General features: G+C 37.6%; 1 protein-coding gene across 3 annotated transcripts; it reads left to right on the top strand.

The window, feature by feature from the left end:
- Positions 1–3255: 3255 nt before the first annotated feature.
- LOC131332193 (uncharacterized) lies at positions 3256–9554 on the top strand. Of its 3 annotated transcripts, none has more exons than XM_058366270.1 (5): positions 3256–3557; positions 3659–4128; positions 5158–5248; positions 5368–5849; positions 8540–9554. In XM_058366270.1, exons 1-5 carry the CDS (start codon positions 3461–3463, stop codon positions 9224–9226), a joined length of 1827 nt encoding a protein of 608 aa, XP_058222253.1. In that variant the 5' UTR covers positions 3256–3460; the 3' UTR covers positions 9227–9554. The 3 variants fall into 3 exon arrangements, with proteins under 3 accessions (XP_058222253.1, XP_058222251.1, XP_058222252.1); XM_058366268.1 differs by having other exon boundaries at positions 3258–3557; positions 5368–5861; XM_058366269.1 differs by having other exon boundaries at positions 3259–3557; positions 3659–4116; positions 5368–5861.
- The last annotated feature ends 5752 nt before the right edge of the window (positions 9555–15306 follow it).

Genomic DNA, 15306 nt, shown 5'->3' with positions numbered 1-15306 from the left:
AATCCACGGCAAAAATTCAATTTCTTCATATATATAGTCCTTAACGAGATGTCAGATACTTCAATATCTGTGGAAAGAACAAAACACAATAATAAGACCCAAGATATTGGTAATAAATGACAAGGATACATCAAGGGAAGAAAAGAAACCTAACACCATGATATTGATACATGCACATACAACAACATTTCTCCAGTATGGGTATAAGAATGAAGAGAGTCATCTAATTTGTAAGTTCAACAACTATATACGTTAATCTTGTTATTTTATTCTTCCACCAGAAGTAAACAAATGTTTGTTTTATTATATCAAAATATTGTCATGCTCAATTATACTACTTTTTTTAAATGTATGAAGATGTTTTCTACTCTTATGTTCCCAAAAAAAACCCTTGCACTTGCCCACCCCATGCCCCTTCCCAACCGACACAAAGTAACACTCCAACATTAACGATACAAACCCCACACCCATTTCCAACCGACACAATGCAACACTCCAACGTAAACAATACAAAACAACAATGCCTCCCCTGGCCTCCAAAAAAAAGCATTACAGCCTCCCTCCGTCAGCCCGTTCTCCTCAACTGCCTAACTCCGCCAGTCGACAACCAAGGCTCCAACTACAAAAGCATAATGGACACAACTCAAGTGCATTCCAACAGAGGCCAAGACAGGTAAGGCATGTATTCAACTTTCCTCCTTCCTTTGATTACAAACACTTACCCCTTCCCCCTTCCCCCTTCCCCCTTCCCCCTTCCAATGACATTGACCACCAATTTCGACAACTCTGTAGATCATAATTTCACAATCGGAGGAGAGAGGAGCTGGAATGGTGGTGGTCGATTGAGAGGGAGACGAACTGATTGATGATGTGAGAGAGATGGGGGAAGCCGAAAGCGTATAACTGGATGAGTTTTGCTAAGGTAAATACAAACAAAAAATACTATTTTTCTAATGAATTCACATCTCGATAAAGGGACATGATAAACCTGATCGAGCCGCAAATTTACGAGAATGAATAATTCAACAAGTGCAACAAAATCAACGATCTTGATCTTCAAGATTGTCTCGCGATCTTGTGGCTACTGCAACAAGAAGTTCAACATAAGACTTAGTTGACTATCAAATAAATCAAACATATATATAGTTAAGGTAACTGCCAAGTCATTTTTTATAATGATCGATCTGAACCGTTAGAATTTAACGTTTTACTTATTATAGAATTGTCATTAAAATCGGAGATCATTTGGTATTGGCGACCACATTATCAAAAGACATTTAATGCGTTTAGAGACGTTTAAGTGTTATAGTGAACTAACCGAGCCCTGCCTGAGGTATTTTTTCACGAACGAAATCATCTATCTTTGACGTAATACGAATTTGAACATTCGTACCAATAATGAAGTTAACCGCATATGGATAGACAATGAATTGGACAACAAAATTCTTTACATTTAAGAATTTTTGTGCCGATAAAGGGGTTTCCTTGGCGCGATCGAGCCAAAATTTTATGAGAATCTTATGATTAAGAAGGAAAAAAAATGAGCGGTAGTAATCGGAAAGGTTGCATCGTGATCAATGTAATTGGAACAAATATTTCCTTTCATTGAAATTTTTAAAAAGGAGGAAAAGTTGATATTCCAAGACTAAATCTATTAGTTGGGAAATCTGTTTGATTTTTTAATTTGGATCAAATGACATTACCGGTCATAAACCAAACAACTATTAACCCATTGATTGTCATATTAATCAATGTCATGTCTTTATCGTAGCCTGAAGTACGGAAGGGTTTAATTTTTTAGATCCCAAATCCTAATTGTACTCCAAAATCAAGTTTCATAAACACCCACAGCCTTAGTGGACTCCAAATTAAAATTAATGAATACCCACACAAAATTAATCAAGACACAAAATGGAGCAAGCAATACGGTAACTCTATTATGATTATCCCAAATCTCAGTAGTACTATTAATCAAGAAAATTCAAAATATGAATACCCACGTGGAGATAATCAAGAAACTAAATGGAGCAAGCCAAATCCAAATATTTAAACTAAGAAATCTTAATTGACCCTATTATTGTTTTGTATCGATGGGAATGGATTGAAAATGTAATTAAATTGTGACCCAAACTCAAAATTTTTTGAACAAAGATAAAAATTAGTTAAAAAGAGTGGCTCTTTTTTGTCCTTACTTAAAATATATTTTAGTTTGGATCACAACTTTTTATTTTTGATTCCTTTCGTCGAAACGAATCAATAACTCACAAAAGGATCGACGCAAACTAACAAATGCAAAAATAAATAAATAAATAAATAAATAATATTGATTATTAGCCAAAACACGCCTTAATAAAGCCAGTTGGATTTTTTTTTTGTATTTCTTCAAAAAAAAATTACATTAGTTAATTTTGAGTCAATTTGTTTTGAATTCTGATTATTTTATTGTCTTTATTTAATTTTTTTTCATTTGTTAGTTTTGCGTCAATCTTTTCGTGGATTATTGATTTTTCTAGATTAGAAGAATTGAAAAGGTAAAATATTATATGAAGACAAATTATTTTTTGAATAAAGATAAATATAATAAAAAAAATAGTCTGTTTTGAATTTTTTATATTCAAAAAAAGTTTAGTTTTCAACTTAAATTTTTACTTTTTAGATCACTTTCGTTGAAACGAACAAATAATCCGCAAAAAAATTCATGCAAAATTAACAAATGTAAAGAATTTTAAATAAGGCAAAAAATATTATAGAGAATTATTTAGCCAAAATAGGCTAACCCAAACTCCCTTCAGTCTTTTGGCAAAATAAGCTAATAAGCTTCTTCTTTTTTGTCTTTATTCAATTTTTTTGGCACTTGTTAGTTTCGCGTCAATTTTTTTGTAGACTATTGATTCGACTCAATAAGAAGAATGAAAAAAGTAAAAAATTATGGTATGAGCATAATTTTTTTTAAATAAAGACGAAAAAATTGACTTATTTTTCTTTTTATTTAAAAAAATTAGATTTTGATCTTAATTTTTTACTTTTTAAATTTCTTTTGTCATAAGACGAAGCAATAATTCACAAATAAATTGATGAAAAACTAACAATTACCAAAAAAAAATGAAAAAGAACAACAAAAAAAAAAAAAGCCAATTACGGAGTAATTTATTTAGCCAAACAACCCTCCCAAGCTTGATCTACCGTTCGGTTCAAATAACTAGCCGAACAGCCTAGAACTCCAACATGTCGGAAAAGCGAAGTTCGCCACCTCTATGTTGTGTTGAGTCAGAAGCGAAGCACCGGAATAGCAAGGGGAGGCTTTTTGAAAGGACTGGTTCTGATTCAATTTCCAGAAGAAGAAAGCTCAATGCTACTTTTACCAAACAATACTACTCATTATGTTGCTTCTGCTCAAACCCAGTTCATTCACTAGAATCACTACACATCTCTCTCTCTCTCTCTCTCTCTCTCTCTCTCTATGCAGCTCAAGTTCGGAGCCGAGGACGATGTGAACGCCCCCAACATTCCGGCCTCTTCAGGCCACAAAAACTTCTACACTGACCAAGCAATGCACGGTTTGAACAAAACCCCTAGACCCTTTATCTCTCTATTTGTATTACACAAATGTATGCACCTAATGGGCCTCTGTTTGATTTGATTTTTGTTCTTTCCTCAGTTGCTCTGCTCGGTAATCGACAAAACGCCCATCGGAGTGACATTGCGAGGTACCCACTTGATTTAACGGAGTGTATGATTGGGAGGGAAATAGATAACAGGAGGATAAGGGAAGAGATTTTGAACCTAGAGGTGTTTCGCCAGCGAAAGCTCGAGGAGGAGGTGATCAGGGAAACGTTGATAGAAAGGGAGATGATTTCGATGCCGCGGGTGGGGTCTTTGGTGGATTCTCTGCTGCGGCGGGATGTGCCGGGAGCTCCATTGCTTAGTAGAGGAGATGGGTTTAGGACTGGGATAGGATTTGGGACCGAATTGGAGGGTGGGATTGAAGGGAGGTTGTCGTTGGCGGGTCCGATGGACGACGGGGGTTTCAGAGGTTTTCATCTTCAGGGGCAACCGAGATCGGTTACGGTAAGTCGTGGTGTTATTAAACCCACCATTGACTTAGGAGAGGAACAGGTAGTCTCAATGGTGACTCCCTAATCATTTTCATTCTGTTTTGAGTTGGATTACAAGTTTCTTTTACTTGTGTTTGCTGGTTATGTTTTAGCTTCACTAATTGATGATGAGTCTGGTGCCATTTCTTTTTAATAGTCTTCTTGTAAGAGGCTTTGTCGTGAATTGAAGATTGAGCTATTTTATAGGATATTTCATTTCATATACAATATGGACCTAGTTTGTTAGATATAGAACAAAATTACAAAATATCGATGATTTTTTGGGAGGTTCATATAGTGATGAAAACTGAAAATAGACATTCTTTGTGGGACAAAGGAGAGAGTACTTTTTTGATTGTTTCTTAGAGCACATTTGATTGCTGCATTATATTATTTAGAAGGATTGGAAAATATGGGATTAATGATGGGATAAAAGGAGACATGTGGGTCTTATGTATAATAGTTGAGATTATATGTAGTACATGATTAGTTTTACTTATGTTTGATTTGAGTGGGATTAAGGTGGGATAAGGTGTGGAGAATCATTTTTGACCATTGAATGAAGAAAGAAATAATCTCAGAGTTCTGGATTAAGTAATACCACCCCCAGGTAGTATTGGATGGTCCCTGGTATAGGATATTAAGTAGGCAGCTCTCCTCTAATTCAGTCTTCTCTTTAGTCCCATTCGACAGACGTAGGACTAGCTAATCCCGGGGAACATGTGATCCCTTATGTTCCCTTGTAGATGGAGGATTACAATTCTGGCATCAAACATGCACTTGAGGTATCCAGATTTTTTGCAAACATTTGGTATTAGGAAACCGAAGTTTGCCACCTCTGTGTTGTGAGTTTGGTCTAGAGTTTCAATACAAGTTCCATAGTAGGGAAAGAAAAGGCTTTTGAAATGCTTCTGATTCATTTTCCAGAAGAGGGAAGGGGAGGACTTTTACGGAACACTAATGCTGCTCCTGCTCAAACCCAGTTCATACACGTCTTCCCTTACTAATTTCTCTCTCTCTCTCTCTCTCTCTCTCTCTCTCTCTCATCATCATCATCATGTAGGTCAATGTTGGAGCCAAGGACGATGGAAACTGCCTCAACAGTCTGGCCTCTTCAGGCAACAAAACCTTCTACACCGATCAACCAATGCACGGTTTGAACAAAACAAACCCTTCACCTATTTGTTCCAAAGCCTTTATTGATTAGTTAATATCAAACATATATATGTGCTCCATGGGCTTTTGTTTGATTTGATTTTTGTTGTTTTGTTAGTTGCTCTGCCGGGTATTCGTCAAAACGCCCATCGAAGTGACATAATGAGGTACCGGTCTGATTTGACTGGGTTTCTGATTGGGAGGGAAATAAAAAACAGGACGACAAGGGAAGAGATGGAGAAATTAGAGGTTTTCCGCCAACGAAAGCTTGAGGAGGAGGTGATTAGGGAAATGAGGATGAGAAGGGAGATTTCTATGCCGCAGGTGGGATTAGGGTTGTCTTTGGTGGATTCTCTGCTGCAGCCAGATGTACCGGGAGTTCCATTGCTTAGAAGAAAAGATGGGTTGGGGACTGGTAAAGGATTAGGGACTGGGATAGGATTTGGGACTGAATTGGAGCATGGGATTGATGGTAGGTTGTTGTTGGCGGGTTCAATGGACAATGGGGGTTTCGGAGATTTTCCTCTACAGGGGCAGCCGAGATCGGCAGTTCATAATGATGTTGCACTTAAACCCATCATCAACTTAAGAAAGGAACAGGTAGTCCCAATGGTGAGTGCCTAATTTTTTCCGTACTGTTTGAATTGGATTACAGGTTTCTTTAACTTTTGTTTGCTGGTTATGTTTTACCTTGACTAATTGAGGAGGAGTCTGGTGCAATTTCTTTTAATTGTCTTCTTGTAAGAAGATCGAGCTATTTTACTGTTTGTAATGCGGGGAAAATATTTTACATTTCAACCTTGGTGACTAATAAAGATTGAATCCTAATAAGATGATATAAAGCATTCACTTGATTGTTGGGTTAGAGCACGTTTGTTTACACATTTCCTTCGTTTTAGTTTGCTTGTTATATTTGGCTTCACCATGTCAGTCTAGAATAGTCTCATTGCTGAGCGACTAATCATTTTCATGTTAGTTAGTTTTTTTTTTTTTTTTTTTTTTTTTTTTTTGGGTAAGGTAAAATTTTATAACAACAAACCACATTACACAAGACAGGGCATACCACATTACTAATCATTTTCATTCTCATTTTCATGTTGGTTGTGTTGCATTAGATTATTTGTCTCATATGAGTTTTCTTGTTATGTTTTTTTATCTTCACTGTTTGTATTTACTTTATTTGTGGGCAGTCTTTCTGTAAGAGGCTTCTTTTTCATTAAACTATTGAGCTATTTTTACACCTATATAACATGTTTTTGTGACAAGTGAACAAATTATAGCCATGATGACCGTTTGCGAAGCCTTAGATGGTGATATGGAGCTAGCATGGGCATCTACAGCTATGTCACGTATAGATCTGAATGGGACTCATACGGTTCATCATCTTTGGAAACAAAGATACTGCTAAACCTGCGGTGGACCAAAGGCTAGCATTGTTTAAAGTAGTTATCTTTTAAATAGCTTCCTTTTCACGTTGATGAAGAGAGAAATCAGTTAAATTCCGTTTTTCCCCTTACATCATGGTTATGTAATCCTTTGTGATTTTGCATTTGCCCCATAAGTTAATTTTGCTAACATTGGTCTATTTTTACTTTCCCTGATTGAGATTTTGTCTAAATATATATTGGAAAATTTCAGTATTTCGAAGAATTTCTGTGTCACTTCCAATTTTTTGACGCTTAGTAGCGATGTTTCAAAAATGGGTGCGCTACCAAGATGGGAGCTCCAATCGGCACTCGCAAGATGGGAGCTTGACGAGAGCTGAAGCTCGCTCCCAAGTAAGATGGGAGCTTATCGGGCCGTTAAAGCAGTTATTCTGTTACTTTCAAGGGAGTTATGCCATTGTGGAAATAAGAAAATGAAAATCATATCAGTCAAGAATTTTCGCAAACTAAAAATATCGAACTTCCAGGAATTACCCTTTTAAGATCGGGAAAATTCTCAATAAGTATTACTTTTCCTTCAATGGTTAAGTATTTAAATATATTTTATATGCATATTTGTATATAATCTATATAGGCGCTCACAACTTTAGGAGCCTCTAGGTGTCTCCGCTCTCCCGTACCCGCTCTCGTCCCCGCCCCCGCTTCGTGCTACTAATTTTTGACACAATACCCCATTTGCAATTCAAGGTCATATTTTTTCCTCCAGGCAGGCCGGAGAACTAATGTGTGATCATCCACGTAATAGGATTATAGTACAACTTTGATTTTATCCTCTCACTGAGGAATCTCTTTCTCCTACACAATTAAGTCTTGATGTTTTTTCTTTAAACATTCCTGTTGTTAACTGCAAGGGGAATAGTAGTCATTTTTTATTTCTATGAATTTCTTTTTACATATGGAGATTAAGTCTACCTTAAAGTTGAGATACATTACTAATAGGGGTGTGGTGATCCATTTTTCATGCGCCCAATTTGTATGATGATTGACACCGACGAGTAGTGAATGGAATGCATGGTGGTCGGCACGGATGAGTAGTAAATTGTATTTGTCACTAAATATGTATCTTTTAAATTTTTTTATTCCTTAATTTAGCAACTGGGAGCTGACTCACACCTGTATTATATAGGATTCTTGGCATTTCTAGTTGCGGGATTGGTAATCATGGAAGCATTTATTGTTTTCATACCTTAAGTTCCAGAGCTTGGAATACACAGCTCTTCATTTCGTCCAAGGCGGAAAAAGTATCATAATTCTCATTAATTGGTTGCGAAGGAAAACAAGTTATCTTCTGGCTTTCTATGTTGCTATTTGTTTTCTTATTGTTCACAAACAAATCCAAGAAGGGGTGGTTAATTTGGTAGAGGGGATGCAACCTAGGCATTTAATATGTGAAGGCGGACCCTCGAGTGTAATCCGGACTCTGATTAGGGGTTTCTTGTTACATGTTTGAATGCTCTGAATTTTGACATATTTCGGCTTTCAATGTTATGGTGAATAGATTGGAATTTTGTGACTCCACTGATGTTTTGTTTTGGTCTCATAGGAAATAGAAACTTTTCCTTCCTTTCGATGAACACGGAAAGAAATTTTGTTACTTGGTTGTGTTATTTTTATCCTAGTTAATCAAGAGTAGAGCGTGGAAGATTTAGGTTGTTTGAAGGCAGCTGTTTAACTGTGCTTTAGAAACTAGGCATGTCTTTTACATCATATCATGGTGTGTGCAACCCACCAATCTTATCAGATGACTTAAACCACATCATGGCCTTAACTGTCGTCATCGTCATCGTCATTGTATCATCGGTATTTCGGCTGGTTGGTAACAGTATCTGTACTTATTCGATGCAGGTTAACCCTTCCCACTCAAGTGTTGCTGGGACAAAGAGGAGATTTGAAGAACCAATACCTCAAGTTGTAGAGGATGATGCTCCTTTGGTTAATTTGAGGAAGAAGGCACGGAAGGAGTTGAAATGTCCTCTCTGTCAGGTGACTGTCTCGTGCGAGCAGACTATGGAGACTCACTTAAACGGAAAGAAGCACAAGGCAAAGGAGAGGATGTTACAGGGAGCCAGTAAAGATTCGCAGGATTGTGAGGATGTGGATGTTGGAGTGGTGGAACTCACAGAGATATTGGACAAAACAGATGCCCGTGCTCAAGACGTGAAAGAAAGACCAAAGGAGTTCAATGCTGATTCCAAGTCATTGGTTGATGAAAGTAAAAATTCACAGGATTGTGGGGATGATGTGGATTTTGGAGTGCTGGAACACACAGAGATATTGGAGGAAACAAGTGCCAGCACTCATGACGTGAAAGAAAGACCAAAGGAGTCGAATGCTGATTCCCAATTCTACTGCAGAATGTGCAATTTTGGGACTATGAGCGAAGAACTCATGGAAGACCACCGGATGGGAGAGAAGCACTGGAATTTGTTGCAGCAAAATGGTGGTTGTGTCATTACCATAAAAACCATGCCTGATAACATGCAGTATGCCAGGGAAATCAAGGATACAGCATCCAGAGTAATATTCGAGTGATTCTTACCTTTTAACATTTGAAGCACAGAAATATTCTATCAAGGAGTAGGTTTTCTGAATCAACTAGAGATGTTCGATACCAAAAAAGAAAAAAATGGACTCTCAAAAGAATGGGATGTAGTTTTTGGACCTTTTATATATATTTATATTTGGAGGGTAGTATTTTGTAAACTCTGCTCGGCCTCTTCTTTTTCCCACTTAACCCCAGTGTCTTACTTAAGTACTTATAGCGACTTAGGCCGGAGGAAATATGTTGACTCACGGTCTCACTCTGTTTATGTCCTGTAAAGTCTGCCTTTATATTTTTATGAAGGAGAATATTTCGTAATGTTTTAGGCTTTTAGCGATTGCTCCACCTCGCATTGTTTATTTACCGATGGTGATGAAAGAAATGCAGCTTGCTTCAGTGAATGTATTAGGTATCTTCGGTGTTACATGTTCTATTTTTTTTGTTATTTGCCTAGAGTTGATGCCCTTTTATGTTTTTGTTTGTCCTGTATTTCTGGAAATGAAGGCTAAGATGTTTTATATTGGAGAAGAGGCTAAGATGTTCTATCTTGATCATGTCACTAACAAAGTGGCAAATTAACCTGATACCGACATCCTCTTCTTGCGGGTGATTGTAGCTGCTTTTCATCTAGTTGGTCGACATTCCTCTCCTTGCGTGTGATATATACGCTGGTGTTCGTCTAGGGAGCCGCATCAAGTTCTGTGGTCCATCACTCGAGTGTGGTATATCATCGTCCAGGCTAACCGGTTTTGTAGCCAAACCTGGTGTTGTCTTGGGGTAAAACACAAACTAGCCCCTTATCTTTCGAAACTTCCATAATAAAAGTAGTTAAAGACTTGGAGTCCCACTTAGAGCTAGCTAAAATGCTACCTACTGTATTGTGAGCCATGATTAGGAGCTATATATCCTTTGGGAGTTTGTCTAGAGAGGCCATTAAAGACCAAAATTAAACAAATAGTTTGCTAAATATTTGAAGCTAGCCTCACGTAGGAGTCATTTTAGGAGCCCATTGGAGATGCTCAGTCAATAGCGACTAGTCTCTTTTCGCTTTGGATGCGGGAATCGAGACGATCAATGAAAACTAACATCTAAAAAAACCTTCTAAATAAGCATCATAGACCAAAGGGAAAAGAAAATACCAAATGTATACTTGATTTGCTTTCTTATTACCTCTATTATTTTTTCTTTGCTACCTTGTGAGTCTATATATATCTTCGGGGGACATTCGGAGAAGGAATAAAGTCGTACTATTAAAAGATGCAAAAATCAGTTGTTGATGCTGGCAAATCTGTGGGACTGTGTTTTCATAACAACGAAGAGTTTTGGGTGAACAAGCTAGCTTGTTGAGATGCAAATTCAAGATGACGAGTCGGTTGCCGGTGTTGACAAGGCCTGGATAATGGCGAAGAGAAGGTTTTGAGGTAGTTTATTTTCATTTCTATTTGGTTGGTTTTGGCTTTCTCAATATTGTCTTCAATCCCATGGTTTGCTCGTGATGAATGGCCAGGGATCAAGGTTTTTGGTCTGCCTGCCTCCTTTTTTCATTCATTGAAGGTGTTTGATTATCAAGGCTGATCGAGATATGTCGTCTGTGGTGAGATGCCAAGATGTAGGTGGTCTTTTCTTCTAGGTGTTTTAGGCTCTACTAATTCTTTGTTTTCGATGTGGTGCTTTTTTGGTGTTGCTGTTTGTTGGTATCTTACCAACTTTCCTCTTTCGGGTGTTAGCAGCTCTTTTTATTTTATTTTATTTTTGATCCGCAAAATCGCCTCGAGGGCAGCTAGGCTCTTGTTTGCTTGGTGGTATTTGCCAATTTTTGTTGGTTATACCTCTCTCGTCTCGATGTTTTTTGCTAATATCCGTTTAACTTGAAACTACGAATTTTTGTATTTCGAGTGACTATTAGATTTCTTTTTTGCCATTTGAAAAATAAACTACTTACGAGACAATCTTCTTGTTCCAGATTAAACATTTTAATTACACCACGAAAGTCTTCAAATGAGGGCGGTTTTTTCGTCTGTAATATGTATTTCAGGATTTTTTTTTTTTGCACTGTATGCTTTGGGCATTTTATGCTTTCGGCCCACAAAACCTCAGGGCTAGCACAATTTGGTCAATATAAAATAATTATCCCAATTTGGGCCCTTTTAATACACATTATAGTATATACTAGCACAAGAAGTTAAAGTATATTTCATTCAGTACTCACTGAAATATTGTCTGATAATCTTACTTATAGTGTGTCCAATTTCATCTAAGACTTTGAAAAAAAAAAAACATTGTATTCTGCAACAATAGGTTATACACTATGCAGAATAAAACAAACACACATGCATAGTATTGAATAAATTATATCATGCAAATGTTACCCGAAATGACCTCCTTTAAAAAAAAAATTTATGCCCAATTACAAATACCATAAAAACTACCTAGTTCCATTGTATCAAAGCATGGCTTTTAATATGAGTTTCCAACATAATGTTCTCGCCCTGTTCAGTTAGACAAAAAAAGTTACAGAATTCACAACTTCAACTTTCCTTCTAAAAGCACTTTCCTTCAAAATAGATTCTACAAAATAAGTGATTTTAATTTTCTTGCAACTTTTTTTGTCAATTAAACACGTGCATGAAATAAGTTTCCTTTGGCTTTTACCTGTAGACTTCACTTCATTTTTCTTGAGACTGCACTTTTTGCACAACATTCCCAATAACTGAACGAAACATAAAATACAGATAGTCTACACACACACTTTTTGCACAACATTCCCAATAACTGAACGAAACATAAAATACAGATAGTCTACACACACAGACAATTAGTGCACAGATTTTAATGTGGGGCCCACCACGGATCCCACACAAATTATCCAAGCCGTTCATTAAACGTAAAACATTTTTTTAAGGGTTCCCGCAAAAAATCAGCTCAATCCGATATCTATAAATGCTCGATTCAATTGTCGAACTTTTCATTCAAATTGAAGAATAATGAAAAGCTAGACGATTGGATCGAGCATTTATAGGTATCGAATTGAGCTAATTTTTTTCGGGAACCCTCAAAAACTTGTTTTACATTTAATGAACGACTCGGATTATTTGTGTAGGACCCGTGGTGGGTCCCATAACGGAATCTGTGCACAGACTGCTGTGTGTGTAGCAGGGCTCCATAAAATATGCCTTATTCCAATCATCTGCGGGTCAAGAAAACCCCCAATAAAATATCCTTCTTCCAAACAGATCGTGTATCTTAAGATGATCATCTCGCAAGAAATATGGGGATTCTTTGATTGGGACCAAAGTAGAGGATAAACACCTATCCCAGCCTCACAAGAAAAGCACATAAAAAGAAGAAACCACAAGGTGTGAAGAAAGAATTTGATGCCCGCAATGGTGCATTGGATAAAGAGAAAAAAGGCAAATGACATTCCAAGACTACAGCCCCAGCTTTGGATTCCTTCTCCCACGAAAATGACAACATTCATCAAAACATGGCTCCAACCCCAAAGTGATAATAAAGAAATAAATGTCCACTAATAAGCGTGCTGTCATTACCGTTTGAAATTCCAAGTTGTGTGATATGCTCCAAATCACTGACCAGACTTCCACCCATAAGGTCACGACCAGGCTTTAAATCACTCTACGGAAAACCATAATGGCATTGGTAGTACGACCATTTATCGGTTGTTATCAGATTGTATCGGTTAATACTTCAGTAAATAACTGTATCGGAGGTCCAAAATCCTTACGTACCGGCTGATAAAATACGTAACGACCTCTATTTAATACGCAGATCACAACTAATTAGATTGATCTTATTAGCTCAAATTTTAAATTTGGAGGTAGTCTAGGTAGGACCCATTGTCCCAAAACTGAGAGAAATATGTCAAAACGTCCCCATTTTATCGTACCATGTCACTTATATCATACTTGACAGAGGTGCTAAATAGGCATCCTCTACTAGCCCTCATGTGGAATCGTCATTTCTTGCATCTGAGACTCAACAAAAGAGGGTGACGACTGAATTTTTACTTCACAAAATTAATCTCACAAGTTCAATGCATTTTTCTTTTGGTAATGCAGGGTATCCCGAGCTAGGCTTTCGCACGCCTCAGAAGTTTCATGCATTTTGTGTTGTCCTTTGTGTTTTAAACTAATTCACATATCATTATCATCATAATTCGAAAAAACTCAGACCCAAATCATTCTGGTCAGAGTAAAATTCTTTCTTTTTTAAGCTCACATTGAATAAGAAACCTTATTTTTTGGTAAAGCACAGTTTCGGCTTCCAAAGTCCATTTACAGTTAAAATAAGAAGCCATAAAAACTGGCGAAATGTTAGCAACTCACAGAGTAAACAAAATGGGTGGATGTCTTTATCCTTCTTTGCAGAAAGTACCACACTCATTTTTCCACCTTTCGTAGTAGAAGCGTCTAGATCAAACTTTTCCAAAGGAGCCACACACACACATGAAGGGAAAATTATTTGGTGTAGGTGCAAACGAGCCAAACTTTGTGTTGTTCTAGCTCAGCCCGTTTACCAAACGAGCCTAAACTCAAGCTCGACTGTCGAGCCGAACCAAGCCTTTAATGAGCCGAGCCTCGAGCTGCTCGGCCCTATATTTGGTGGTAAAGGCATCTCTTTCTAGGTCCATTCTGCCTGAACAGTGCCTATAAATTGACAAAGCACCACAGGATAACAAAATTTCGTGTCACAGAGGCAAACTATAACAACTTCATTCTTTGAAAGCTTATGCACCTAAAATTTAGAAATCCCGAATGGGTTATTCCAAGAGTCTATCACTTTCTCCAAGAGGGAAATGGCTTGTGTTGCTGTTGAGGCTACATGTCATGTTTTGTGGAGTAAAATCTGAGGGTCAAGCACAAACAACAGCCAGTAATCCAGCACCAGGGTTGCTCTGTATTAGTGAATGTTACACTTGTCCTGAAATATGTTCACCCCCACCAGCACCGCCGCAATGGAAGCCACCGATAGTATCGCCTCCGGTTCACTCCTCGCCGCCGCCACAGTCATACTTTTACAAATCACCACCACCACCGCAGTTGTACGTTTACGAATCACCACCACCACCTCGACAATCCCCGCCACCACCACCTTCACAACCTTATATTTCATGGGGCTCCAATCCTCCACCTCCTCCTCCTGGTTACACGAACATTCCAACAGTCCAGGCCCCTCCAAATGGGGGAAACCGCAACTACACCTATCCTTATTACTATTTCTACGCATCGAAAGCGAATTCCGTTTCTCCTCTGTTATCGTTAGTCGGTATGGTGTTACTCTCCTTTTCTATGGTATTGGTGTATTGGCAAGAGGGAAAGTGAAACGGTTGCAGATTAAGGTGTTACAAATGGTAGCTAGAGTTCTAAAAAAATTAAGAAAAGAAACCTTTAGTACTGTTGAATTTCGTTCAATTGTTTTCTGTGTTCTGATGATAAAGCAGTTGTTCATATTGGTGTATATTGGATACATGTTTATGTTTTGTTGTTACTTTAGAGTTTAGATCAAGGGTGCAGTCTCTCCCTCCCTGACTGAGTTCCCTTCCAGTTGTTCTATTGTCCAGTTCCCTCCAGTTTTCAATTTTTTTGTGTCCATCCCGGACCCAAAAAAAAAAAAAGTCAAAATCATTCATTTAGTGAATATCGCCGAGAAGAATATTCACACCAAAAAACAGTTTGATCAGATTTCGTTTGATGTATGGATTAATCGTGTCTGTGCAAGGAAAAAAAATAGACATTGGAAGTTTTAAACTGTATTTTGCTTTCTTTTTTTCCTCCCACAAATGCGGTTGGTTCAGTTATCAAACGACGTCTGATCAAACTGATTTTTAGTAGACTTGTCAAACAATTTCGATCACTTTTTCCTAGTCCGGAATGAATCCAATAAGTTAAAAATTGGAGGGGGCTGAAAAATAGAAAAACTGGAGGGGAACTCAGTTCCTCTCTCCCTTGGTCTTTAGCAGAGAAGAAAGCGTCTTTAGTTGATGAGATAGTAGAAATATTTTTCTTTATTTGATTACTCAAAGTGTCCAGGTTTCGCGCCCTTCAATGAATCT

This window comes from Rhododendron vialii, chromosome 7a, assembly GCF_030253575.1.
Source record: "Rhododendron vialii isolate Sample 1 chromosome 7a, ASM3025357v1".
Lineage (NCBI taxonomy): Eukaryota > Viridiplantae > Streptophyta > Magnoliopsida > Ericales > Ericaceae > Rhododendron > Rhododendron vialii.
This window is presented reverse-complemented; position numbering and strand designations above follow the sequence as displayed.

Coding starts and splice junctions, on each gene's coding strand:
- LOC131332193 (XM_058366268.1), top strand. CDS start 3,461: ATGCAGCTCAAGTTCGGAGCCGAGGACGATGTGAACGCCCCCAACATT. Junction 4,129..5,157: donor AGGAACAGGTAGTCTCAATG/GTGACTCCCTAA, acceptor ATCATCATGTAG/GTCAATGTTGGAGCCAAGGA. Junction 5,249..5,367: donor CACCGATCAACCAATGCACG/GTTTGAACAAAA, acceptor TTGTTTTGTTAG/TTGCTCTGCCGGGTATTCGT.